Source organism: Simochromis diagramma, unplaced genomic scaffold (genome assembly GCF_900408965.1).
Source record: "Simochromis diagramma unplaced genomic scaffold, fSimDia1.1 OVJJ01000055.1, whole genome shotgun sequence".
Lineage (NCBI taxonomy): Eukaryota > Metazoa > Chordata > Actinopteri > Cichliformes > Cichlidae > Simochromis > Simochromis diagramma.
The window spans coordinates 842435-864939 of NW_024387070.1; the positions used below are offsets into that span (position 1 = coordinate 842435).

Consider the following 22505-nt stretch of genomic DNA (forward strand, 5'->3'; position numbering starts at 1 on the left):
ACACGATTCTGATATGATTGTTGGGTTTTTCGCTGTACGTATTATTGTAGGGTCTACCTTACAATTTAAAGCGCCCTGAGGCGACTGTTGATGTGATTTGGTGCTGTATAAATACAACTGAATTGAATTACTGAGCACTGGCAGGTACTTGTATCTGTGTGATGTCTCCATGTAGTTTGTACCTGATAACGATTCTGCCCATATTTTCATTAATGACATATGGGCCATTTATGTAACTGTGATCCATCTGTTCCAGATTAAACTGTGATCATTCAGACATTGATGATTTTAAGAAACACTCCTTAAAATTCTATCCTTTGTATTTTGATTCTTGAAATATTTACAATCCAAACTTTAAACTTTATTTGCATCATTGCAGATAAGGCTGAGTTAATGAGCTCCACTGAGGCGAGAGGATGATAAAAACAGCTCTCAGGGTTCAGCCCACATGATCCAGGTGTGGGAGCTCCTGTGTCTGTTTCTGTTCAGCTGAACATGACAACGATCCAAATGTTTCTGTTCATTATTATTTAACGCACAATTTAAACTTTAAACAGAAACAATGATGCTGATAATTTAATTGATCCTCATTTTAATGTTGATACTTTAAACACTCAGAATATAAATGATGACTGAAGTGATCGTTTCTGTACAAACTTTCATAATTTAAGGTTTAATCATTAAAACAAGGATTTACATTATTATTACACATTTAAACAGACATTTGCATAATTAAAACAGGGACTTAAACCTTGATAACTTCAATGTTAATAATTTAACCTTTGATCACTTTGATACTTTAAACACTGATCATTTGAATATTTGAACATTGATCATTTAAATGGTGACTTTATTATAAACACTGATAATTCTAATGACTTAAACACCTAAAAACAATGATTTTACTTTTGATCATTTAAAGTTGGATTATTGTTTTAAATATTCTTTTTAATACTGATGATAACAATATTAACACTACAATTTAAAAATGTTGATTGCATCTCTGCTTCTTTAAAGTCTATAATTTATATTTTTATTCTTCAGACATTCCTAATCCAAAATCTGAGAAATAATTCTTGAAGTGTTGATGGTAATTGTGTCATTGCATCTGATTTTAGATGTTGATCTTTTAATATTGATGATTTAAATGTTTTCTTGAAAAGCAGTAATGTGAAATTCAAAATGTAAACATTATTATTACAACATTAAATGTTGATTTAGTTGATCGTTCGCTCTGTAATGATTATATGATCCTGATCATGTAAATGATAAAATGTTAACAGTTCAGTCTGAATGATTCAAACACATTTTAAACTCTGATGATTTTGATTTACGTGTCGGTTTTCAGTATTTCAACAATGATCATTTGAATGGTAACATTTTATATGTTTTTGAGTCAAATAAGTATTCATTTGATGATAAATTGCAAATTGATGATCTGATATTGAACCAATATTTTTTCTGCTTCTGTTTTTGATTTGATGGTTTAAACTTGTGTGCAGCTGTTCCAGAGCTTTCTGTCAGCTGACACCTCCCTCAGATTGTTGTGTCTCCCCCGATGATGTCAGCAGGGGTAAACGTGACCTCACTGCCCATCCTGGTGACATCAGTGACCCTGGACGGCCTGGCGCAGCTGTCCAATCAGCGGCTCTTCTTCTTCTTCTTCTTCCTGTGCGCCTACCTGTTCATGCTGTGCAGCGACAGCCTGGTGGTCTACGTGATCTGCTCCCAGCGGAGCCTCCACCGCCCCATGTTTGTGTTTGTGACGGCTGTGCTGATGAACTCTGTGGCGGGCAGCACGGTGTTTTACCCCAAACTTCTGGTGGACCTGCTGAGAGGGGTCCGCTCAGTGCAGGTGACCCTGCGTGTGTGCATGTGTGAGGCCTGGCTTTTATATTCATTGGGCACCTCCAGCTTCCTACTGCTAGCAGCCATGTCTTTTGACCGGTATGTGTCCATCTGCCGCCCGCTGCTCTACACCGTTGTCATGTCTCCAGCCACAGTGCTGGCACTGCTGCTGCTCTGCTGGCTGCTGCCTGTCGGGCTGGTCGGCACTGCGGTGCTGCTGGCGAGCCGTCTGCCGCTCTGCCGCTCGCAGCTCAGCAGGATCTACTGCGACATCTACAGCCTGGTCAGTCTGAGCTGTGGTGGTCGTGAGACACTGCTGAGCGAAGTCTACAACCTCTCGGTCATCGTAGCTACTGTCCTGCTGCCCGCCATCTTTGTGCTCTTCTCTTACAGCGCCGTCCTGTCCATCTGCCTGCGGCGCTCGCGCAGCTTCAGCAGCAAAGCACTGAGCACGTGCCTGCCGCACCTGCTCGTCTTCTGTAGCTACAGCGTGAGCTCCGGGGTGGAGGTGCTGCAGCGTCGCCTACAGGCCGGCAGTCAGCCCACAGCCTCCGTCCTCACCTCCATCTTCCAGGTGATGATCCCGACTGTGTTCAACCCGGTGGTGTATGGCCTAAAGGTGACAGAGATCAGGGCTCAGCTGAGGAGGCTGCTGGGCTGCCAGAGAGCTGATTGACCCACCGAACCGGATCCTGAGTTCTGGTCTCTGTTAGACTTACAGACTTTAAAACTGCTGCTATTTTCCTTTAAAAGATGTTAAATCACTTGATAAAACATATAGAAGAAAAATAAAGAATCTGCAATGCAAAAAGTTGTATTTTAAACAAAACAGATACATAAAAATAACATTGGAAAGCTGGTGATCATAGTTGGATATACATCCATCCATTTTTCCACTTATCCCTTTACGGGTCACAGGGTCAGCAGCCTAAGGACCCCAGAGTTCCCTGTTCCAGTCACCTCTTCCAGCTAATCCATAGGAACACCAAGGCGTTCCCAGGCCAGCCGAGAGATAAAATCTCTCCAGTGTGTCCCTGCCGCCCCCCACACACACACACACACACACACAGCATCCATAAGTGTCAGAGACAGGACTTATTAGTACATCCCACCTGCACAATGTACATTTTTCAGATTTTTCATTTCTAGATTGTTTCTAGATTTACTTGTTTTATTTAATTCACTTAAAGTACATAATTCACTTATATAATGTCCTCCTATTCGCTTAATGTATATAATGTTATCTGTCTTTGCACAGTCGAGGAGCGTATCAGGATACATTTCACTGCGTGTTGTACTCGTATAACTATGCATGTGACAAATAAAGAACCTCGAATCTAGCAGAAATACATCATCTCCAAAAAGCAGCTGTGTGATTTTTAGGCCAACAAAGTGAAAGCCTAAAAACTATGAACAGAGTCCCAGAAAGTTGATTCTGTTCATCTGAAAATGCTACCTGGATGATTGCGCATGCACAGAGACCTATGAGTTAGTGACACAGGGCAGCTCTGGAGGAGTCCAGCACTATAAAGGGAACAAATGGCTCTGAAGGATCAAATGGCTACAAAAACAAATGTAGACTGGTTGGGAATATAAAGAGCTGGTTCAGTGTTTTGTGATCAGGATAAAAACAGCATTGTTCCTCTTATATCCAAGGTTCAACTTATGGATGGCTTTTCCTCTCCAGAAGTGAGGGGTAGGAACGTAGATTTTAATTGAATTGAATGTTATTTGTATTTCTATGCCCTGTAGTTGGAGACAACACTCTGGTCCCCCATCTTAAAGATGGGAACCACCACCCCAGTCTGCAAGTGCAGAAGCACCACACCAGACCTCTAGGTGGTTCCCTAGGCTGTTCATGGCTCAGATACTGTTTGTATATGGTATATGTTGTAGCTCTGCCACTCCCAGTTGTCAGAGTCAGCTGTGAGATTTGCTAAGCAGCCTCAGTCATCAGAGAGATTTCTTGCCCTGCTGAGCAACCACAGTCCTCTGAGCACCAAGAGCACCCTGAGTGTGCTGAGCAGTCCCAGCCTCCGCATCCTGAATCTTCAGTGTCCCGAGAATGCAGAGAGGCCAGAGATTTCCATGGGCCCTGCTGAGCAGCTTGGGCCTGAACCAGAGGGTCCAGAGCTCTTGGGTCCCTCTTCACCAGAGCTAAAACCTAAAGAAGAACTATGGATTTGATCAACTGGTCCCTTAATGCAGTTGACACCCTCTTCTCACCAAGACAGCATATCCTTTTTTCTTTTTTTTATAACTTTTTATTTATTAATTTACAGTATGAGAATACAAAACATTAGGTCAGCATGGAAGACGTACACAGTCTCCACATTAGTATCTACATACATCATGGTAATATTTAATTATACACAATCCATTTTCCCAGAGCTTCTTGAATTTCTCGAGCTCGTCTAAGGGCAAAGGTAAGCCTCTCCATTCCAAAAATTTCTTTCACTATCCCAAACCACTGGGCCAGAGTTGGAGGGTCAGCCTTTAGCCATCTTTGGGTTATGGCCTTTCTGCTGCTAGCCAATAGTATTTTAAATAAATTACATTTTCAACAAGACAGCATATCCATCATCTTTCATTCGGCTACCTTTGGTATGTTGTTTGTCTTGTGTTTTTAGGGTGTTATGATGTGATGATATGTGCTGGAGTTTTTGTCTTCTCCTCATGCTGACTCCGTCTAAGGATCATTATGAGCAGAAATTCTTTTTTCTCCTGATCTGACCTTTAGTTTTACACATTTCATTGTTTTTTCCTTTTGCTACCTAGCCTGACCTGACGCCCCAGTGTGAAGTTGTGTATTGTATGTACGGTCAGCAAGGTTTGTCATCTCAGTTGCAGACAACTGCAACCGACAAATAAATGCATTTATCCAAACCAATCCAAAAAGTCCAGAATGAGTGACTCCCGCCCTGCCTGAATCAGAGCAAATGGCTCCTGTGTCACCTCTGGGCCTCTGCTACATAGACTTACACCCACCTCCTCTGTTGTTGCCTGCCTGGTGCCAAGTCTTCTGAGGGCCCTCATCAATGTTATTGACCCCCAGCTAAGCCACCAGTGGTGTCCTGTCACCTCCACCTACAACAGTTTCAATCCAAGCATCCAGAGGGTCTCCTCCCTTGATGCCGTTGTCTGCATCCTGCCAAGCATCCTGAGGGGTCAAATCTGTCACCAACCTCCCAAACCTCCTGAAGGACTCCACTCACTGCTGCGGCATCCTGTCTGGCCTCCTTAGGCGCTCTGCCATCTCTCGCTGGTCATGCCACCAGAAGGTCTTTATTGCCATCATCATCATCAGTCTCCTGTAACCTTTGCCAACACCAACCTCCAGGCAAGTCGCTAGAGGGTCTAGCTTGCTGGTCTCTTGACCTGTCCATTGAGGTGCTGTGTCTATGTCACTGGCATCCTGGCTGGCCCCTAAAGTGTCTGGTTCCCTGTGCTTTCCCCATGACTAGGCTGAACCCTAGAACTGTGTTTTGGACTTTCTGGCCCCCTGTTTTCCTTCCTCATCCACCGAGAACAAGTCTGAGTTATTGCCGGCTATGCGGACCAAGCTCTTGCAACGGTTGTATTGTATATAAATGTAGGATCGTATCCCCCGTAGCAATGGGCCAGACACCGTATACTCCCAGAGCATCTCTCAGGGACACAGTCGAATTCCTCCAAGTCCACAAAACACATGTAAGATTGGTTGGGAAAACTCCTCGAGAGGATGAAGAGTTGGTCCATTGTTCCACGACCAGGACGAAAACTGCATTATTCCTCCTGTATCCGAGGTTTGACTAACAGACTGACTCTCCTTTCCAGCACCCTGGTATAGACTTTCCTAGGGAGGGAGGCTGAGGAGTGTGATCCCCCTGTAGTTGGAACACACCCTCCAGTCCCCTTTCTTAAAGATGGCAACCACCATCCCGGTCTGCCAATCCAGAGGTACTGCCCATAATCTCCACGCAACATTGCAGACGTGTGTCAACCAGGACAGCCCTATAACATCCTGAGCCTTCAGGAACTCGGGGCGGACCTCAATCACCCCAGGGGCTCTGCCACCAAGCAGTTGTTTAACTGCCTCAGTGACCTCGCCCCCAGAGATTGGCGGGTCATCCATCGCGTCCCCAGACTCTTCCACCACAGAAGACATGCCAGTGGGATTAAGGAGGTCCTTGAAGTATTCCTTCCACCGCCCGACAATTTTCTCTGTCGAAGTCAGCAGTGCTTCACCTGCACTGTACACAGGGCAGGTAGAACACCACTTTCCCCTCCTGAGATGCGTTCAGCTTGGCCTGGTACCTCTCAGCTGCCTCCGAAGTCCCACAGTCTAACCAAGCCCGATAGGACTCCTTCTTCAGCCCGGTGGCTCCCTTCACCTCTGGTGTCCACCATTTGGTTCGGGGGTTATCACCATGACAGGCACCAACCACCTCACCTCAGCTCAGTGCAGCAGCTTCTGCAATGAAGGTGCTGAACATGGTCCATTTGGACTCAATATCCCCAGTCTCCCTCAGAATGCTGTGGAAGCTCTGGTGGAGCTGTGCATTGAAGATCTTGTGGACCGGGGCCTCTGCAAGGCGTTCCCAGCGCACCCTCACTATACGTTTAGGTACCTCGGTACCTCTCAACCTCACGCACAGACTCAGGCTCCTTCCCCACCAGAGAGGTGACATTCCATGTCCTGATTGCCAGCCTTGGTAGCCAGGGATCGGTCCACCAGTGGCCGCCACCCAGCACACAACGCACCGCCTATGCTGCCTCCTGTGGGTGGTGGACCTGCAGCAGGATGGGCCCATGTCCTTTTTTCGGGCTGTCCTCTGCCAGGCCCCACGGACTAAGGCCTGGCACCCTCCCCAGGCCTGGCTCCAGGGTGGGGCCCTGGTAACCCTAGCAAGCACACATACTCCTTTCTTAAATTCTCTACACTTGGTCTTAGTAGATCTTTCTAGTAGATTTACTACAGATCACCTGAGCCAGGACCAAGATGTTCTATCCAAGTTTCTTACTAAGCACGCTGCTGCTTACAGTTTCCAATCACAGGTTCAGAGTTTGTTAGTTCTTCCTTGTACGAGGGTAAAGACTGAGGGCAACAGAGCTCCGTAGTTTGTGGCACCAAGGTTATGGAGCAGTCTGCCTCTACAATTACATTTATCTGACTCTGGAGACCTTAAAGCAGTTAATTTCTGTTTTTGCTTAACCAGGTCTTCAGTTGAGACTTTTACTGATAGTTGCTGTTATTAAAATGCTTGTTTACATTATTCTGTGCTTTTGTATGGCTGTTAATGGCACATTAATTTTCTATTATATTTTAATCCGACTTGTTTTACTCTGTTTTGTTGTATAGTGCTTTGTGTCTGTGAAAAGTTTATGATCACTTTAAAAAACAGCTGGGTGATGTGTTGGTTGCAACCATCGTTTATATAATTATCCATACACTGTTTAAGGTTTCGTGTTTGTTTGAATTTCTGATTGATTTTTACCTCCAAACAGATTTAAACCTGAAGTCTATTCATACAGAGATCATTTCTATGATATTTTCATTTTACTTCTTATTGTTTGAAAAATAACTGACTATAATTTACATCTGATATTTCTGTGAAATGTCTGAGATTTGTGATGGTTTTTGTGTTTCAGATGTGTGTTTTTTTCTTTTCTGCTTAACATGAAACTTCAATGTTAATAATTTAAACTTTGATCCTTTAAAGAATATTTGAATATTGATCATTTAAATGATGACTCAGTTTTTAAAAAACTGATCATTTTGTTATTGAGTATAATACATTTAATGATTTACTTTTTAATACTTTAACATTCGTGTTATCAGCATTCAGTGATTTAATGTTAATTTTGAACACTGATGACTACAATATTGACTATATAATTTAACAGCGATATTTTAAATACTGATGAGTTTAATGCTGATTCTTTAAAGACTATAATTCATATTTGATGCCAAAAATGATTGTTTAACTGTTGATATTATTACATCATTACATTTTAATTTGAGGTCCCCAAACACGCTGTCAAGATGCAGCTGCTGAGACACAAAGCTGCTGCTGTTTGTCTGTAAAACCATAGAGACCCTCAGATCAGTGATTAGGATCAGACCTCCTTTAGAATTAGATTAATTTAGATTTATCGTCAAGCAGCGTATAACAGATCTGTTTGATAATGCAACTGTTTCAGAACATTATCATGTTTACTGATTTCAATTCCATTCTGCTTTATTTACGTAGCCCCAAATCGCAACAACATTCACCTTGAGGAGTTTTAAACTGTAACAATAAAACAGTCAGTGTGAGTCAAGCCTCATGATTGGAAGCTCAGTAGGGCTGCAAAAGAAAAGCAGGACTGTTCACCCAAAAAAACATAATCAGAGAAAAGGTCATAAATATTTGTTGTGTAATCAACATTCATTTTCTTTTTATGCTCTTTAGTTCATCTACATCTTGTTGGGGGGAGGCAGCAGAGGGCCTTGAACTAGACTTCCTGATAAAGAGGAACTTACTGCAGCACGTTCTGATGTGGCAGCTGTGTGCAGTTGCAGCATTTGCACACAGCAACAACAATAACAGATAAAAACACCCCTCGGCAGATAATATAGGCAAAATCCAGCAGTTCAATATTCAGGCCACAGAACTTTCTCACTGTATAAAGTAACAAAGTTGAGTTCTGACTGCCGATTATAGTTTGAATATTTTAAAAACAGTCTGGAAACTGCACTCTTAGGTCAAAGGTCACACAGACCAATGAGTCATTACAAGTAAAAAGAGAAAAACAGGAAATCATCACTTTTGGTAAATGGTAAATGGCCTGCATTTGTATAGCGCTTTACTCAGTCCCTAAGGACCCCAAAGCGCTTTACACGTCCAGTCATCCACACATTGACACACACATTCACACACTGGAGATGGCAGCTACATTGTAGCCACAGCTGCCCTGGGGCGCACTGACAGAGGCGAGGCTGCCGGACACTGGCGCCACCGGGCCCTCTGAACACCACCAGTTTTACATACTTGGCACTATTAACCTTGGTTAATAGTGCCACTTTTCACATGTGGCACTATTTCCAGGCAGTCATTCGCTGTCAGACACTTCTTCACTCACTATGTGTTAACAGACCTCTCTGCACTAAATCACACTTGTTATTAATCTCTCTTTCACACCATTCTGTCATCCTTCTCTCACCACAACCAGTGGGTCCAGATGGCCCCGCCCCTCCCTGAGCCTGGGAGGTTTCTTCCTGTTAAAAGGGAGTTTTTCCTTCCCACCATGGCCTTCCCACTGCTCATAGGGGGTCATATGATTGTTGGGTTTTTCTCTGTATGTATTATTATAGGGTCTACCTTACAATATAAAGCACCCTGAGGTGACTGTTGTTGTGATTTGGCGTTGTATAAATAAAGTTGACTTGAATTTAATTTATTTGTTTATTTTATTATTTATGTATTTGAGTATTCAACAACAACAACAAAACACATCTGCTGTGGCACATTTAGACCGTGGCACAGTTAGACCGTAACTTATTATTACATGCATACATCTTGATTCTCAGTCATCCAGGTAAGGAAATCAATTACATACATAAATTAAATTAAATAAAGACAAAATTGAATAAAAAGACTATATAACATTTATTAAAGGCACAAAAACATTTACCTGAGTAAAATTAAGTTTACAATTAAACAAATGAGCTTAATTATTAAACATTAATTATTTTTTATTTGTTTTTAAATGAATTGTTTTTATTTTTGTCGACAGGGTGCGCTGTCTGCTGACACGCAAACTGAAACACGTTTTGCGCATGCTCAGTCGGATCAGCTGTTGGTCCGTTGCTCTGTGAGAACCTGAGAAACTGAGCCACTTTTGTTTATTTGTTTGTTTGTTATTTTCTCCGGTAAACACGATGGCTGGCACAGCGCTCAAGAGACTTATGGCCGAGTACAAACGTGAGTAACGCGAGCCGCTTTCAGCCAATGGGAGGTCTTTTAATGTTAGCTAGCATGCTAAGCTAACAGCTCCGCTAGCGCCTGTATCTCTGTACGAAACTCGTTAAAAGTTCGGTCGATTTGAGCTTTTCTTCGCTGTCCGCGTTTGTTCTTCTGTACCTGCGACTCAAACCGATAACCTGATGAATATCTGGACAGTGTGAATAATCCGGTGTCGGCTTTGTCCACCTGCAGTTTAAACCGCGGTATAATTTGGAGCTTATATAATGTGTTTGTGGCGTTATCCAGAATGTTCCATATAGCTGCCGTGATGTAACTTTCAAAGCTTTTCTAAAGTATGTTAAATGAACACAAAGTGCGAACATCATGTTTATCTGTTGGTTACAGGAACACAGAGCGCAGGTGGAAAACTCGCTGCGAGGCTTCAGCGCTGCACTGACACGGCGGCTGATTTGCCTTTTCTGAAAGTGATAAATTTGAAGGTTTTTAAATGTAATTTGGTGCACTGAGGGCTAACGATAAGAACTTGAACTGGGGGATTAGCCTCGGTACACATTCATATTTAGGCCTGTCATTTATTTAATGCGCTCATTTCAGGCTGCTACACTTTAATCTTGTGTAATAATGTGAATTCTGCATAGATTAGTCGATTCATTCAAGATTCAAGAACTTCATTGTCATGTACACCGCAAAACACAAATGGTTACGCAGAGCAATGAAATTCTTAGTTTGCACGTTCCCTAAAAGAAAGTAAAACACACAAACAGTGCTTTGTGAATCTTGTAGTTTATGTGGGTGTAAACAGAATTTAAAGTGCAAGTAGTTGCAACACTGTCACAGTGATAATATATACAGAGTATATATTATGGTGTATACGTAGAGCTATGTATAACAATTGCAACTTTACAGGTTAGGGGTAATTACTGTTGTATTATGTTGTGTATAAGTGTTCTAACTTGCAGATTTACAGTTATGGATAAACAGTTCGACATAGATCATTGTGGTAAATCTGATTGGTATTTAAGATAATTGGGAAGTCTTTTATAACTGCTTTCTTGCTTTAGGCTGTTTTTAAATGAATAAATGTTAATCATTTCTTCAACATGGGAAAGCAAACAATCTATCAGCTGTTTAAAAATGTGACTGAGACCGGATCACAGCAGAGGTCAAAGGTCACTCATCTTTCTGTGTTTGTGTTTCAGAGCTGACCTTGAACCCACCTGAGGGCATCGTGGCAGGTGAGACACCAGAACACATCTGTAGCTTCTGCAGATGTGTCTTCAGATGTTCAGCGTGTTGTTCCAACAGTCAGACACCCGAGATTTAAAGAGTTTGTGTTTGCTGTGCAGGTCCAGTGAACGAGGAGAACTTTTTCGAGTGGGAGGCTCTCATCATGTGAGTACCCCGTCTCCATGGAAACACACGTTTGAGTCATTTTTGGGTGTTTGTATTTGTTTTGGAGTGTTATTGTGTATGTGTCAGTTATAACTGGACTCTCACAGCCACTTTATTCGGTACAGTTCACTAGTACTGGGTTAGAGCTCCTTTAACTCTTAGGTGCTTGGCTTCAACTGGGTTATACAAGCATCACAGGTTTTGGTTTATGTGGACATGACATCATCATGACCTCATGATGCTGGTGCATCCATGAATCTGTCGATGTGAATCTGAAGCAAAGGAGGATCCCTGCTTTCAGGTTGTTAACGCCAAACTCAGAATGTAGCAGCAGGAATCGAGACTCATCAGAGCAACCAGCGTTTTTTATCTTCTGCTGTCCGGTTTTGGTGAGTCTGAGTGAACTGTATCCTCCACTTCCTGTTCTTAAAGAGCCAGTTACCTGCTCCTTCTGTCCTTTCCCACGCTGCTCTGTTGTAAGGTGCTGTTTGCAAAGCAGCGCGTAGCAGGTATAAAATGTCCTTTAGCTGGTGGGAGTGGCACCGGTGTGGTCTTCTGCTGCTGTAGATCATCTGTTCTAAGGCTCAGGGGTGCTTTTCTGCATACCTCGGTTGTTATGAGTGGTTATTTGAGTTTGTTGCTTTTACTATCAGCTTGAAGCAGTCCAGGGCTCGCAAAATTGCTAGCCCGACGTCCCGGAGCTAGCGATATCTCCGGTCGAGCGACCAAAATCTATCTCAGCCCCACCCGTCGGGTTATCATATAGCTCAGTTCAGTCACCTGAAGCACTTCTGTGAGCACCAGCATTTGTCTAATTTGGCTGTTGCACAAACGAGTTACTTTCACTTCTGTGCTGAGTGCTTAAAGGTCAGGCTCAGTCATGAAAGCAGCGACGGAGCTCCATAGATCCACTAATCGCACTAATTGCATTTAAAAAGCGAACAATGCTGCTCCCTCATGGCTTTAACCTCCCGTCTGCTGGGATCAGTTGTCTGATCCTTTTATTAGCAGCTGTTAGTGTTTGTAACAGGCTCACCTCTCTGTATTTGTTTCTTTAACCTGCTTCACACTTTATGCCAAACTCAGAAAGTAAAAACCTGCAGTTTGAGTCATGAAGTCACCCTCATACGTGTAAACCATGGCAACTAAACTCACAGGTTCAGTGTGACCGAGTGAGACCAGAAGGTGTCGCTGTTCTCAAAGTGTTGGAGATGAAACACAGCTATCGGTACGCTCCCCACTAACACAAAGTTAAGGCAAGTCAGTGGATTTATGGCTGGAAGAAAACAGAGCAGGAAACAAGACAACACAAAAGTGTTCAAATTTAAACGCTGGGGAGTAAAAATGTGTCTTCAGGTGGATTTTAAAGATGTCGAGTGTTGGAGAAGTCTTAATCTGAAGACCAAGGCCTGGTCTACCTACAGAAACAACCAGGAGCATCATTCTCCATGAAGTGTGGACACAGCTGAGGACCAACAAAGATGTTCAAGTGTCATTTTAACTGTGAGGTGTGTTTTTAAAGAGGACATGAAACACTGAACATGTTTACCCCACTGATCCTGACACACCGGGTCATGTTCAGCACCATCTTCTGTCAGTACGAGCGTGACGTCATGTGATTGGTTGGTTGAGGCTAACAGACGCACATTAGTTTATGTTAGCTAACTAGTGACAGGATCGATACCTCAGAGGAAAATAGGGACATTAAAGCTAAACATCAGTGTGAGGGGATCACTGTAGTGCTGCAGCAGTGAGTTTATGTGAAACCAGGACATACTGTGGACATACTGTCCACTTTACTGTCTGTGTCTGTAGCAGGAAGTGGCTGTTTGGCTAGCTGCACTGAAACAGGAAATCCAGCTGTTAGCCGTGATGTTGGTGTTTGTAAAGGACAGTGTAGAGGAGAGGCTGTTAGCTGCAGCCAACCAACCACCTGACGTCACGTTCGTACTGACAGAAACATGTTTTTATAACTTTAAGCTGTTATTTGTTAAATCCAGCTTCACAGCAGTTACATGTGTGTCAGAGTCAGAGCTCAGTGGGGTAAATTAGCCTCGATGTGTTCAGTGTTTCATGTCCTCTTTAATACGCTGTTAGACAAAAACATTTCTTATCAGTTATTAAAGATGCTGCAGCTTCGTGCTGTCTCAGACCAAAATTAGTCTCAGCAAGAACTGAAGCGACAAGCTGCAGAGAACATCTGCTGATCCTGAGACTCTTCAAGGAGTCAGAAAACCATCTGCTGAAGGTGTTTCACCTGTGACTGGAAGAAGTTACAGTGGATCTAAATCCATTAAAACACCCCAGATGTGGACCCACAGCTGTGTACTCTGAGTACTCGGTGTGAAAGTAGACATCCTGACTGCAGTAGATGTCCAGAAGTTATTGTACCTAAGAAACCAACATGAACGTGATGTCAGTGAAGGCAGCGCCCTCAGTCTGTCATTAGTAACGGAGCCTTCTGTTGTTGTAGATGTTGGAGTGACAGCAGCTTCAGTCTGCCCTTCAATTTAACCTGCAGCTCGTGCTGCGGCCAACCATCCACATACCTGCCATCCCCCTGACCGATGACATCACCGCGCCACACCCTATCATTAACGAGGTCATTACCTGAGCAGGTCGGCCCTCTGAGCTGCGCTTTGAGATGCTGTTTCTTCATGGGAAGACGTCTGAGCTGCCTGCTCATGTTTAACGGCTGGCTGTTTTGTGACTCGTTGGTTAGTCGAAGATTCAGAAACAAGCTGCTGGGAGCGTGCCGACCCTCTGCCATGGCTCCGCCTACACTGATAGACAGCTGGAGGTGTTTCAGACGCAAACAGGGATCACCTGTGTCAGACTGGACCCGCCCACCTGTGTCAGACTGGACCCGCCCACCTGTGTCAGACGGGACCCGCCCACCTGTGTCAGACGGGGCCCACCCACCTGTGTCAGACTGGACCCAGTATGCTCACAGACGAGCCGTTGGTGTTTTCGGTGCAGTCACCAGGCAGTACACATGTGTGTTTTATAGACAGCCACAGGAGTCCACTTGTGAATACGAGCTCTTTGACGCTCAGTTGTTTCCGCTCTTTGAACCTCTGGCGCTCTGACTTGTTTTGTCCTCAGCTGGTCAGCGTCCTTGTGTCCCGGTCGACAGCGATGTGCCAGTTAAAGTGATGCAAGGTACTCGCTCCAAACCTTACATTCATAAAGCTGTAGCGGCGTCACTGTTTGGATCCAGGTGATGAAACCCTTTGATTTGATCAAACTGCTCTCAGATCTGATAAAAGAACACGCGTCAGACGAGCGCTGATTGGTAGCACAGATAGCCAATCAGAGTGTGTGTGGTCAGTGATTAGAGCGGCTGATGGTGGAGGAGGTGAAGCCGAAGTAATCTGCAGACAGACGATCAGATCGGCTGATCTGCCTGACCTCAGATCTGTGATGTGCTCAGATATTCAAACGTCCTCTTGAACTCTGATGACTCAGAAGCTCCATGACGGCGTAACGATCATAAACACGCTGTGATACCGGCGCCGTGTCCTTGCAGCTGATACGGATCGGTGAGCTTCAAACAGCTGCCGCTAGGGCTGTTCGATATAACGATATATATCGGATGACGATATAAAAGCGTCCATCGTTTCATTTTACGCTATCGTTTGTTTCGTGGTGTCGCAAAATAAACTGTTTACGGCAATATTTGTTCATGGTTCTGATGTCACTGTAGTGGCTATATTCATTTCTTACAGTTCTCTCTTTCTCTTATATTTAATATAACCACACTACAGACAAGCGCCTGGTTTTATGTGTTGTCGTTAGCAACAGCGACGGTAACAGCATCGCGTGTCCGCTTGTTTATGTTCCACATAAACCTTTCACAATAAAACTCAAGATCCTGTTGAGACTTTTCAAAATAAACTGAATCACGTGAAAGAGCAGATTATTTACGATGAGAAGTAAAAAAGAGCCGCCAGGTGCTAAAAAGTCAACCTTAGACTCAAACGTTAGAACAGGCTTTTCCCCGCAGCACGCCGTGTAATAAATACAAAGAAAACGGCGCCGTTACAACTTATGTCTAAAAATGTATCGTTTCATGCATCGTTAAAACACTCGACTCCGGGTAAAGGACGCGCAGCTGGAAACACTTCACGCAAGTCGAGCTGCCCGAGATTCACAGAATTTACAAAAAATGTTACATTTTTGTGATTTATATCGTTATCGGACGATAGATGTCTTATATCGGGATGTGAGATTTTGGTCATATCGCACAGCCCTAGCTGCAGGAGCAGAACAGCTTCTCCAAGCCGGTTCAAAGATCTGCTTCTAAAGGAACCACAGGACGTTCTCCCCAAGTAACTGAAACTACTCCAACAGCTCTGTGGGGAGCCGCTCCGCTTTTTCTGACAGGACGTTTTTCCATGAGAAAGGTACGCTGAGACCAAGTACAGCAACAACACAATACTAACATAACAACAATAAGAGTAAGTAAGGAGATAAAGTATATGTCACTGTAGACAGAGCAGCAGCATGTACACAGCATGCTTACAGTCCAGCGTTCTTTCTAAGATCTTCTCATCATTTGGTCTGAACATCAGACCCACGTTATGTTGAAGTAAGTCAGTATTTGTCTCCTTACACAGACTGACACTGGCTGGGTTTGGAGTCAGGTTGGTTCATCTCCCTCTTCTGACTCGAGAACAAAGTTAGTTTTTTTCAACAAACACATTTTTGTTGAAAAACAACAAACTTTTTGCTTTCCAGCAACAAATATTCAAATCTGAGTGGCGTCTGAAAAACATGAAGACAAACACGTGAAATGAGAGTTTGTTAGCTGCTGGTGCTGATGGAGAGAGCAGGTGTTAATGTTCCTGTTTGCTTTGCTGTCTCCGTGTTCCACGTGTCTTTGTTTACAAGGAACATTAATCTCTGTTTTTACCTGTGTGCCTCCCAAGGCTGCTCACACCTGATTGGTCAACAGGACAGAAACCTGCAGATGTTCACATCCAGATGTGTTCATAGAGACGGGATTACCTGTTCTGAAGCTGCTCCTTCAGGTTCTCGAGGGAGATAAAAATTTGTTAGAGGATCATGAAATCAGAGTGAGGGTCACCTGTGCACAGGTGTTACAGAGACGAACAGAAAGAGCAGCAGATTAAACTTAAAAACCCGTCCAGCTGCTAACAGGTGATCCAGGCGGGTTCTCCAAGTTCTTCAGGTGCTCTTTGGTTTCGTGCTCTCTGGGTCTCACATGTACTTCCTGTGTGTTTCAGGGGTCCTCAGGACACGTGCTTCGAAGGCGGAGTGTTTCCAGCCATCCTCAGCTTCCCCTCCGATTACCCCCTCAGTCCTCCAAAGATGAGGTTCACCTGCGACATGTTTCACCCCAACAGTAAGTCGACCTGCGGCTGAGCTCCGCCCCCTCACCTGCACAGACAGCTTGTGTTCTCACAGGGTTTTATGAAGGTTAAAGCTCGGTTCAGACTGGAGGTGTGTTTGTGGAGAAGCTGATGTGATGTTTATCCTCTCTCCCTCTCAGTCACTTTAATCCAGCACAGTGAATCACCGCAGCGACGAGCTCGTGTTTCCGCGGTTTTAGACTCGTTTAGAGCCTCGCTCTCAGCTTTTAACCCGTCATGTTCACCTGAAAACAGACAAACTCTTAACAACAACAACAACAACAATCTTTATTTATAGAGCACAATTAAAAGCCTTGGGCATACCAAAGTGCTTTACATAAAACAATAAAAGGTTCAAACATTGATAACGGATAAATAAAAATAACGAGTTATGTTCATAGATAAAAGCTACCAATATGAATGACTACAGCACATGGTAATAGCAAGATAAAAGCTGTACCACCAAAATAAAAGACACCAATAGAAAGATAAGAGGGAATTAATACAAGAGGTCAATAGGTCACAGCAACCAAACAAACAAACAAACAAACCAGCAATTAAAAGGTGGAGAAGGCAAGTTTAAAAAGATATGTTTTAAGCTGAGATTTAAAAGAATGAATAGAATCAGATGCCCGGATGCCAATCGGGAGATTGTTCCACAGCACAGGTGCGACAAGAGCAAACGATCGATCACCTCTAGTCTTAAGTCGAGATCTGGGCTGAGCCAGCAGTAACTGTGACGATGACCTTAAAGCCCTAGCAGGAGCATAAGGGTTTAAAAGGTCCTTAAGGTAGCTGGGTGCAGTGTTGTTAGTAATTTTAAAAGTAAACAACAAAATTTTAAATTGAATATGATATTTGACAGGCAACCAGTGCAGATCGGCAAGGACAGGAGTAATGTGGGCAAACTTGCTGGTTTTAGTTAGAATGCGAGCTGCAGCATTCTGAACTGTCTGTAATCTCTGTAAAAGGGAAGAGTGGAGACCACAATAAAGTGAATTACAATAGTCTAGCCTCGACGTTACAAAGGCGTGGATGAGCTTTTCGAGATCTTTATGCGGGATATAGCGCCTAGCCTTAGAGATAAGACGAAGCTGGTAAAAACTAGATCTGACAACCGCAGACACTTGTTTGTCAAGTGAAAAGGAGCTGTCAAATAAGACACCCAGATTCCTGACAGTATCAGAGAGAGAACAACTAAGAAAACCAAAGGCATCCCGGAGTTTGGCACGAAGGGCGTTACTACCAAAAATCATAATCTCGGTTTTCTTCTCATTAAGGATGAGAGAATTCGACAACAACCACTTCTTGGCCTCAGACATGCATTCTCGGAGGCTATTCAGAGACAGAGCAAGATCGTCGTTTAGCTCAAAATAGAGCTGGATATCATCTGCATAATAGTGATAAGCAATATGGTATTTCTCAAAGATAGCACTTAAAGGAAGCAAGTGTAATGAGAAAAGGGTAGGGCCTAACACAGATCCCTGGGGGACACCACAGCAAACAGGTACAGCCGAGGAAGAGGATGTAGCCAGATGTACCGTAGAGAGCCGATTGGAGAGATAGGATTTAAACCAATCCAGGGCAGCGCCCTTGATGCCTACAGTGTGCTCAAGTCTCGCTAATAAGATATTATGGTCAACCATGTCAAATGCCGATGATAGATCCAAAAGCACTAAGACTGAGGGGCGTCCGTTGTCAGCCATTAGTAGGAGATCATTGAAAACACGAAGCAATGCTGATTCTGTGCTGTGATGTTGTTTGAAGGCCGATTGAAATTTATCATTTATATTATTCTCATCAAGGTAGGTCTGCAGTTGGAGCAGAACCACCTTCTCAAGTATTTTAGCCAGAAAGGGAAGCTTAGAAATTGGCCTAAAATTGGCAAAATCACTAAGCTCAAGGTTCCTTTTTTTTAGAACAGGTTGGATTATGGCATGCTTGAGAGCTGAAGGTACATAGCCAGAAAGCAAGGAGAAGTTCAATATGGACAATAAACAAGGTCCAATTACACTGAAACAATCCTTAACAATACGGGATGGGAGAGCATCATGTACACAGTTAGTATTGTTCAATTTATCAATTAGACGCTTCAGAGTGGAGAGAGAAACGGGTTCGAATTGATAAAAAGTGGCCGAACAATCAGGGGTAGACATACAATCAGTCACCAGAGGAAGAGTAGATCTAAGGGATAAAACTTTATCTAAAAAGTAGTTTGAGAATTTTCCACAAAGACCCGGGGAAGACAGCAGTGGTATAGAGGGACGGGGGTTCACCACAGAGTTAAAAATTTTAAATAGAATTCGTGGATTATCACCATTAGTGGAAATAATTTTAGAGAGAAAAGCCGCTTTAGCCGTTCTGGCAGCAGTTTGGAACTTCGAGCGGCTAATACGTAAAATATCATAAGAAGACTGAAGTCTATCACTCCTCCACTTCCTCTCATCACGCCGACATATACGTCGAAGGGCACGAACAGAATCATTTAACCAGCATTGTGAGAAAGTTCTAGGGCGTTTCATTGTGATGGGTGCAACAATGTTAAGAATCGAGGAACAGGTGGTTAAAAGAGTATTAGTAGAGTTCTCAAGTGTGTGTGGGGAAGAACAATCCAGCATACTAAATGGGGAGTTAACAAAAGACGTAATAAAGTTGACCACAGTATTGGCATTAATAGTGCGCGTAGGATAAAGAGGAGAGTTTAGGTATTGTCCAGTATCACCCAGGTCTACATCGAAAATGACCGGGGAATGATCAGAGAGACCAGTATTCCTGATTTCCTTAATGCAAATGTCCACATTGAATGAAAAAAACCAAATCAAGGGTGTGGCCTTGAACATGGGTAGGCTCATTCACCCACTGAATAAGATTAAAAGAATCAGTCAGCACAAGAAAATCTTTAGCCAATTGGTCATTCATACAGCAGACATGAATGTTAAAATCTCCAGAAATAATAACAGAACCATATTTAAAAAGAACGGATCCCAAAAAATCAGCAAATTCAGAGATAAACATCTTATGATATTTAGGCGGGCGATAAACCACGACACACAAAGTGGTCCGAGAGCCCGTCAGTTCCAATAGCTGAACTTCAAAACTGGAATAGGTTGGAGAGGATAGCAGCCGCTTTCGCACTCAATTAAGTGCACTTAATTGAACACACCTGGCACACCTGAGTTACTCCAGGTGTGCCTCAGGTTCCTGAACAGAACACGCTTGGTTTGCGTCTGTTTTGATAGGTAAACAGACCGCAGTGACCCCCTCAGTCATGTGACACAAGGCTGCGTTGTCACAGTAACGGCCAAAGCTCCTGAGAGTCGGTTTGACTTCAAAGCAGTCATGTGACCAGTCACAGCACGCAGCACTAATGTGAACATGCTGCTAACGTGCTGTTAGCATGCTGTTAGCATGCTGTTAGCGCGCTGTCATTACTGCTGTGATTAGAGTGCTGAGCCATGATGTCACAGCAGGGTAACAGTCTGAGCACGCTCAGTCCTGATTAGAGGACAAGCTGTTCGCTGCTGGCCCATCATCACCACCCTGCACCAGCATGCCCCCGAGCTGAACTTCCTCCTGCAACTGTAGCGTCTGATCATCCATCAACAGCCTGCAACCGCCGCAGGTGAAACCCACGAAGAAGAAAACACTGAGCGGGCCTGAACCTCCTCAAAGGTGATGGAAAAAACACGTCTCAGGTTTCAAAAGAAGAGAAAAAGTTTTCAAACTTTCTGAGCTGAACGTTTACTCACCATCTGCCCTGCATGGCACCGCTCGCACAGGTGAGAACAGGTGCCAGGCTGCCAGCAGGTGTCTGTAGGTCTGCACCACCCAGCTCCTCTGCATCAAACCTGTTGTTTCATAGAAATGTGAAATATCTGAACGAATAAATATAAAGGTTGTTCTCCGTCCTGCATGGCTCCAGCTGCAGCAGGACTTTTATCTTGTTTCCTGAATTGTTGGAAGCTGAGATTCAAATGTGAAATGATCAGATTAATTGCTCGGCTCTCGTATCTATTGTGTGCTGATAAAACAGCAGCTGTCAAAGCAGGAACGTCAGACAGCCGACAGGAAGCACTTTGCACACTGATAACAACGAGATGTTTGATGGAAACAGATAGCCTCCGAGTGCTGCCTCACCTGACGGGAGGCTTGTTTACCTGTCAGGTGTTGTTCTACTGCACCTGTGAGGACTCGATGGCCGGGCGGCACTTTGAGGAGCAGATAAAGAACATCCTGTTTCCAAATATGTCCTCGCTGAAAGTGTTTAATGAAGTTTTTACAAAAAAATGAATCCCAAAAACTCAAAGAGAGGCTCACGACACGACACGCGGGTCTCAGCTTTAATGAAGCGTTTGAACAGAAATGTCTTAAAATCAGATTCACAGCATTCAGAAACATCCACCCATGCGTGTCGGGTGGGTGGAGCCTGTCCCAGCAGCAGGTCCACCTGGACAGGTCACCAGTCTGACAGCATTCGCACCTGTGGGCATTACAAACTAAACCTGTGTGTTGAACTGGTCGTCGTTAAATATGTTGGATTCTTTCAGAGGGGCGGGCTGAGTCGTGCTCCCTTACTAATCATCTTCCTCCTCCTCCTCAGTCTATCCGGACGGTCGGGTCTGTATCTCCATCCTCCACGCTCCGGGCGACGATCCGATGGGATATGAGAGTAGTGCAGAGAGGTGGAGTCCGGTCCAGAGTGTAGAGAAGATCCTGCTGTCTGTGGTCAGCATGCTGGCAGGTAATCACACACCTTTCTGTGATGTCATCATGTGTAAACCATGCTTCACCTGCGTACTCGGTCCTCTCCTCTCAGAGCCCAACGATGAGAGTGGAGCGAACGTCGATGCCTCCAAGATGTGGCGGGAAGATCGAGAGCAGTTCAACAAACTCGCCCAGAAGATCGTACGCAAGTCTCTGGGCCTGTAGAGATGATGTCATCAGCCTGCGCCCTGTGTGTGTGTGTGTACAGCAGAAACAAATGGCATGGACAGACACACATACACAGGGCGCTCAGTATGGACAGATCAATACATAAACTGATGGATGGAAGCCGATCAAAGGACACAAACCAAACGCGATGACATCACCACCACCTTCACTCTGACAGCAGCAGCAGAAACGGCGCCGCCGCCGCCATACCTCGTCCGTCTCCTCTGCAGGACAATATTTATCAATAAATTCATGAAAAGATCAATTTAAACTTTGTTTGTATAGGATAGAAATGATGTTTTACCTGAAGCTGTTGTCCCATAGCGCCCCCTGCTGTGCCGCCTGGTGCTGTCAGTGTACAGTCGTCGACACAGAGGGGAGCCGGTCTGATGTCCAGGAAGTTTCTCATCATTCCGATCTGGTTTAAAGTTCAGGGATTCAGACTGCTGACGGATCGAAAGAGTCCTGCAACCGCAGTACCCCGCCCCGCCCCGACTCCTGCTTCCTGTTTCTGTTCGTTTGCTGCTGTTGGCGAGAAATCGTTTCTGATCTGACTGGTTCATAAACGTGGACTCGGACTGGACGTCCGGTCGGACGGAAGCACGCCGGCTTCTCTCAGCAGGACTTCATGCACTTTATGTCTTCCTGAAGGAGGACGTCGCGATGGTTCAGCTCGCCGAGGAGCTGACGGGAGCGCAGAGCTTTAGTTTGAAGGGTTTCTTTGAATTTGTCTGATTTAACAAACGATTAATAAAAAATACCAAGAGCAGAGCGTGAGCTGGTTATTCATTAAATCTGAAAGCAGGTCCAACATTTAATAAAGCTGCCTTTTTTTCTCTCACTGCAGTTTTGTTCAAATAATATCAGCTGAGAAATGTAAGCCCAGTGTCGGCCCAGAGCCCGACACCTTCCTGTTTTGTGATGTGCTGGGGTTCAGACCTTCAGGGCTCAGATGTCACATTTCTAAATAAAGTGGCGTTTTCTCGAAGCGCCGCTGAAGCAGAAGCAC

At 44.2% G+C, this 22505-nt stretch overlaps 2 protein-coding genes across 3 annotated transcripts; both read left to right on the forward strand.

Moving 5' to 3' along the window:
• The first annotated feature begins 1255 nt into the window (after positions 1-1255).
• Positions 1256-22265, forward strand: ube2g2 (ubiquitin-conjugating enzyme E2G 2 (UBC7 homolog, yeast)). 2 transcript variants are annotated; one of them, XM_040045344.1, is made up of 6 exons: positions 9627-9794; positions 10997-11032; positions 11144-11189; positions 16439-16557; positions 21165-21305; positions 21381-22265. In XM_040045344.1, the coding sequence occupies exons 1-6, from the start codon at positions 9752-9754 to the stop codon at positions 21491-21493; spliced, it is 498 nt and encodes a 165-aa protein (XP_039901278.1). In that variant the 5' UTR covers positions 9627-9751; the 3' UTR covers positions 21494-22265. The 2 variants fall into 2 exon arrangements, with proteins under 2 accessions (XP_039901279.1, XP_039901278.1); XM_040045345.1 differs by lacking the exons at positions 9627-9794; positions 10997-11032; positions 11144-11189 and adding an exon at positions 1256-1261.
• LOC120742174 (olfactory receptor 10J5-like) lies at positions 1414-2524 on the forward strand. The gene has a single exon (XM_040045317.1). The coding sequence runs from the start codon at positions 1559-1561 to the stop codon at positions 2522-2524; it is 966 nt and encodes a 321-aa protein (XP_039901251.1). The 5' UTR covers positions 1414-1558.
• Positions 22266-22505: the final 240 nt, after the last annotated feature.

What these genes read in the sequence shown, in the direction of transcription:
- ube2g2 (XM_040045344.1), top strand. Translation starts at nt 9,752, where the DNA reads ATGGCTGGCACAGCGCTCAAGAGACTTATGGCCGAGTACAAAC. An exon ending in CGACATGTTTCACCCCAACA is followed by an intron (nt 16,558 to 21,164) that starts GTAAGTCGACCT and finishes CCTCCTCCTCAG; the next exon opens with TCTATCCGGACGGTCGGGTC. An exon ending in TGTGGTCAGCATGCTGGCAG is followed by an intron (nt 21,306 to 21,380) that starts GTAATCACACAC and finishes CTCTCCTCTCAG; the next exon opens with AGCCCAACGATGAGAGTGGA.
- LOC120742174 (XM_040045317.1), top strand. Translation starts at nt 1,559, where the DNA reads ATGATGTCAGCAGGGGTAAACGTGACCTCACTGCCCATCCTGGTGACA.